At 65.0% G+C, this 3,536-nt stretch overlaps 2 protein-coding genes across 2 annotated transcripts in view; both read right to left on the bottom strand.

Moving 5' to 3' along the window:
* The window catches only part of TMEM249 (transmembrane protein 249), a 10,905-nt gene extending 10,592 nt beyond the window's left edge, over positions 1-313 (bottom strand). The window contains exons 1-2 of the mRNA XM_007956108.1: positions 260-313; positions 1-148 (exon numbers count right to left, since the gene is read on the bottom strand). Of these exons, the coding sequence (XP_007954299.1) occupies positions 1-148; positions 260-313 (202 nt within the window). The remainder of the gene's footprint in view (positions 149-259) is intronic.
* Positions 314-814: 501 nt separating this feature from the next.
* FBXL6 (F-box and leucine rich repeat protein 6) lies at positions 815-3,527 on the bottom strand. Its single transcript, XM_007956068.1, has 9 exons — positions 3,283-3,527; positions 2,832-2,990; positions 2,613-2,676; positions 2,252-2,383; positions 2,072-2,179; positions 1,877-1,990; positions 1,557-1,788; positions 1,225-1,471; positions 815-965 (listed from the first exon to the last, which is right to left on the bottom strand). The coding sequence occupies exons 1-9, from the start codon at positions 3,525-3,527 to the stop codon at positions 815-817; spliced, it is 1,452 nt and encodes a 483-aa protein (XP_007954259.1).
* Between the last annotated feature and the right edge of the window lie 9 nt (positions 3,528-3,536).

Genomic DNA, 3,536 nt, shown 5'->3' with positions numbered 1-3,536 from the left:
TGGGCTGCTGCCTGGAGAACGGGTAGAAACTGTTGTTCATCAGGCGCTTGGCTAGGTGGCGTTCGGTACAGAAGCATCCCAGCGCCCAGAGCTGGAAGCGGTTCCCGACGGAGGTAGTGGGGAGGCCGCTGATCTGGCCCTTAGGGACCTGAGCAGGCACAGGTGGTCAGCCGGGCAGGCTTCTCCGCCGCTGCCTCCCGCAGGCGCGCTCATACCTGGGGAAGGAGATTTTCCAGGGCTGCGGCTGGGGCAGGAGCACACAGGCGACGGGTGCGAGGGCCAGGCGGCTGTCCAGGCCAGGCTGCGCGTGCATTCTAGACATTCGGGGCCGCACGTTCTAGAAGGGGCCCGCTCTGTTGACCTCTCTTCGGGTCCTGGCGTCAGGTGCCACGGTGGGCGTGCAGTCCCCTGCCCCACCCCCCACCAGAGGCCCCAGCACCACCCACTCAGAGCCCTCACCTGAAAGGTGGAGTGGTTGAACTTGGCTTCCAGGCCTCAGCTGGAATCTACAGGCCACCCCAAACTCCAGGGCTGGGCAGGGCCCCACCTGTGCTGGAACGATAGCCTCCCACCACTGGGGACAGCCCACCTCGGTGTCCCTGAGGGTGGGACACACAGGCCAAGACAGTGGCCCAGCACAGCCATGAAGGCACAGGAACCTCAGGTGCCCCTAGGCATCCCTCATCCTTCCCCCCTACCCAAAGGATCACACCCAGAGTTTGTAAAAATGATTTATTGCAAAAATACTCAAACATCCAAAACTAGTTAGCAGTACAGAGCACAGTTGGCTGATGGGTCTGGGGTCTGAAGCCGCCTAGCTGGGGGACGGGGGGCTGGTGAGCAGCTGCTCCAAGCACCACTGGACCTCCTCCTGGCCCCGGTAGGCCCGCTTCAGGCCCCGGGGAAGGCAACGGCAGGACTCCAGGTTAAGGTACACCAGGCCTGGGCAACTGCTGATGACAGAGCTGTGGCGACAGAGCAGGGCCATGGGCTCAAACCCTGCCCAGAGCCCTGGAGACCTCTTAGCTCGAACCTGCCACCCACAATTCAGTATCATTAGTGTCCCCCAGCTTGTAAGTATCACCTGAGAGCCAGTCCCAAGCAGGACCTTGCCCACCATGTGCCCCTGACCCCCACAGAGGGCCAGGCTGGACTCTGCATCTGGGCCCCAGGTAGGCAGGGTGGCCAGCCCTACTGGCTCCAGGGGTTGGAGCTGGCACTGACCTGACTATGCTGGCTGTGACCCGTGTGCCCCTGAGGTTGAGGGAGCACAGGGCCGGGTATGAGGCCCCAGGGGTGCCCGAGAAGGCCGCCAGCGCCTGCTCCAGGTCCTTCTCACTGAAGCGCTGGCCACTCAAGTCCAGCTCGCGAAGGGTGCGGTACCACTTCTGGGTCAGCAGGGGGCTGCCCTCCTTAGTGTGAGTTAGCCGGTCTGACATGCCATACAGGCCCAGGTACAGCTGCTCCAGCTCTAGAGGTGGGAGGAGGCATGAGCTGGGGTCACAGAGAGCCTCCACAACCCACCTCCCAGCCACCCACCACCTAGGGCACCTGACCCTGACAGGGCAGACGGTGCAGGCCGGCAGGCGTGATGCGGGCGCAGCCGCGGAGGTCCAGCAGGCGCAGGCGGGGTGAGCCGTGCAGCAGGCGGCCCAGAACCTCGTTGGTCACAATGTTGCAGGCGGTACTGGCGAGGCACAGTTCCTCCAGGCTGGCGAATCCTGGGCCCAGAGGCACCCCACGCCCTGCAGGCTTGGCCCACCATGTCAGGTTCAGCAGTCGCAGGACCTGCAGGTGAGGCCCAGGCTGCAGACGAGGAGGGGCAGGCAGGTGAGGGAGGTGGGGTGCGCAGGCCAGGGAGGCGGGCGGCTGGTACCTGCAGCTGGGGGCAGCCTTTCTGCAGGGCCTCCACCGGCAGCTGGAGGGGAGTGGTGTAGCGAGTGAGGCCAGTGCCCAGCTCCAGGACCTGGAGCTGGGGGCAGCAGCTGTCCTGCAGGGGTGGAGAGAACAGGGATCAGAGGCCTGGCTGCCGGGCTCAGCAGCTGGCTATGCCCCACCGTCACCAACCTACCAGCAGTGCGCTCAAGATGGCTGTTGTCTGGGAGCTGTAGGTCAGCCACAGCCTGCGCATTCGGGGCCCCGCCTCCTCCAAGAAGCTCACCACAGCTGTGGCTTCCACCTGAGGGCCCAGCACAGGGTGCCTATCATGTCAGCCCAGTTTCTTCAGGGCCCCTGGGGACACTGGGCTCACCGTGGAGTGCTGCAGATCCAGGCTGTGGAGCTGAGGGCAGGCTCTGGCCAGCATGACTAGGGTGTCAGGGGTCACCCCGTGGCAGTCAGAAAGCTTGAGATAGGTGAGTCGAGGGCAGCACTCGGTAGCCAGCTGTAGAAGACGGGGCCAGCAGGAGTGGGGAGGGCAGGCCACGGTCCACGAGGGAAGAGGCCCCACGAGGACCTCGCAGTCCTGGGTCCCCACCTCTGATACCACCCTACTGGGTGCAGGGCAGATACCACTGGCGCAGATGCCAGCAGCATGCGTCAGACCTGCTCCCTGGAAGTACTGGGTAATCCCAGAGTGTCACACTGCTGTGCAGGCCAGCCTCCACACTCACCTTCAACACGGGGCGCACCTGATACTTCCAGTGGAGGAGGGTCAGCTTCTGGAGCTGGGAGAACCTGGGCCGACAGCACAGGCAGGACTGCCCCAGTGTCCACCCCGGCTCCTCCAGCAGCATCCTTCCCACCCCACACCTCAGTGTAGAAAGAGGGGCGTGGGTTCTGCACAGCCTACTTGGTAGAGTAAGGAGAAAGGACAAAAGAGTACCCCTCACCTGTTGGGCATAAGCCATTCCAGGGAAGCAAGGAGCTTTTTCTCCGCTTTGGCTTCACCTTTGGTGGAGCAGCCAGCCAGCGGGGGCGACAGGGTCACGGTGTGCCACAGCTTGGGCTGGGAGGCGGCCTCGTGCCAGCGGCGGCACACTCGTGCAACCCTGAGAAACAGCTCTGCTGAGGGGCTGGGTCCCTCTGGGGCGGTGCCCACCACCAACTACCGCTGTGACATTTCTCAGCGCTTCAGACACCCCAGCTCAAGACCAAGCGCCAGGGCTCCAAGTGAACCAGCCACCCGGACGACTGGCGGCTGGATGCCTGGGTACACGTGTGTACGCGCTCAGAGCTTTCACACTCTGCCCCCCGCCCCAGACATGCGCTGGGTGACAGGTCAGCCTGGGGCGCTGCCGTGAAACCGCCCGCGGTGCCTGAGGCCCGAGGTATTTAGGGTACCTGCCGAGGAAGGGCGTGGGCCCCTCGGCCGCCACCAGCAGCTCAAAAATCTGCACCAGGATTTCCAAGGGGAGGCGGTCGCCCCAGCCAGGATCGGGCCCCCGCTCGGGCTCGGGCCTGGGTCTAGCTCTGGCCTTGGCCGCTGTGGCGCGGGGACCCGGGGGCGGCTGGCGCTGCGCACGGCGGGCGGCGCGCCTCTGCGCGGGGGCGCGTACGGGGTCCGGGTCGGGCAGCACCAGCAGCATGCTGTCGGA

The sequence above is a fragment of the Orycteropus afer genome, unplaced genomic scaffold (genome assembly GCF_000298275.1).
Source record: "Orycteropus afer afer isolate SDZICR_OR568_19922 unplaced genomic scaffold, OryAfe1.0 scaffold00574, whole genome shotgun sequence".
NCBI classification, from domain to species: domain Eukaryota; kingdom Metazoa; phylum Chordata; class Mammalia; order Tubulidentata; family Orycteropodidae; genus Orycteropus; species Orycteropus afer.
This window is presented reverse-complemented; position numbering and strand designations above follow the sequence as displayed.

Bases quoted from the DNA above. Each gene is read 5' to 3' on its own strand.
- FBXL6 (XM_007956068.1), bottom strand. From the start codon at position 3,527: ATGCTGCTGGTGCTGCCCGACCCGGACCCCGTACGCGCCCCCGCGCAG. The intron at 2,180-2,251 runs GTGAGCCCAGTG...CTGGGCCCTCAG, and splicing joins TGGATCTGCAGCACTCCACG to GTGGAAGCCACAGCTGTGGT. The intron at 1,991-2,071 runs GTAGGTTGGTGA...CCACCCCTGCAG, and splicing joins CCATCTTGAGCGCACTGCTG to GACAGCTGCTGCCCCCAGCT.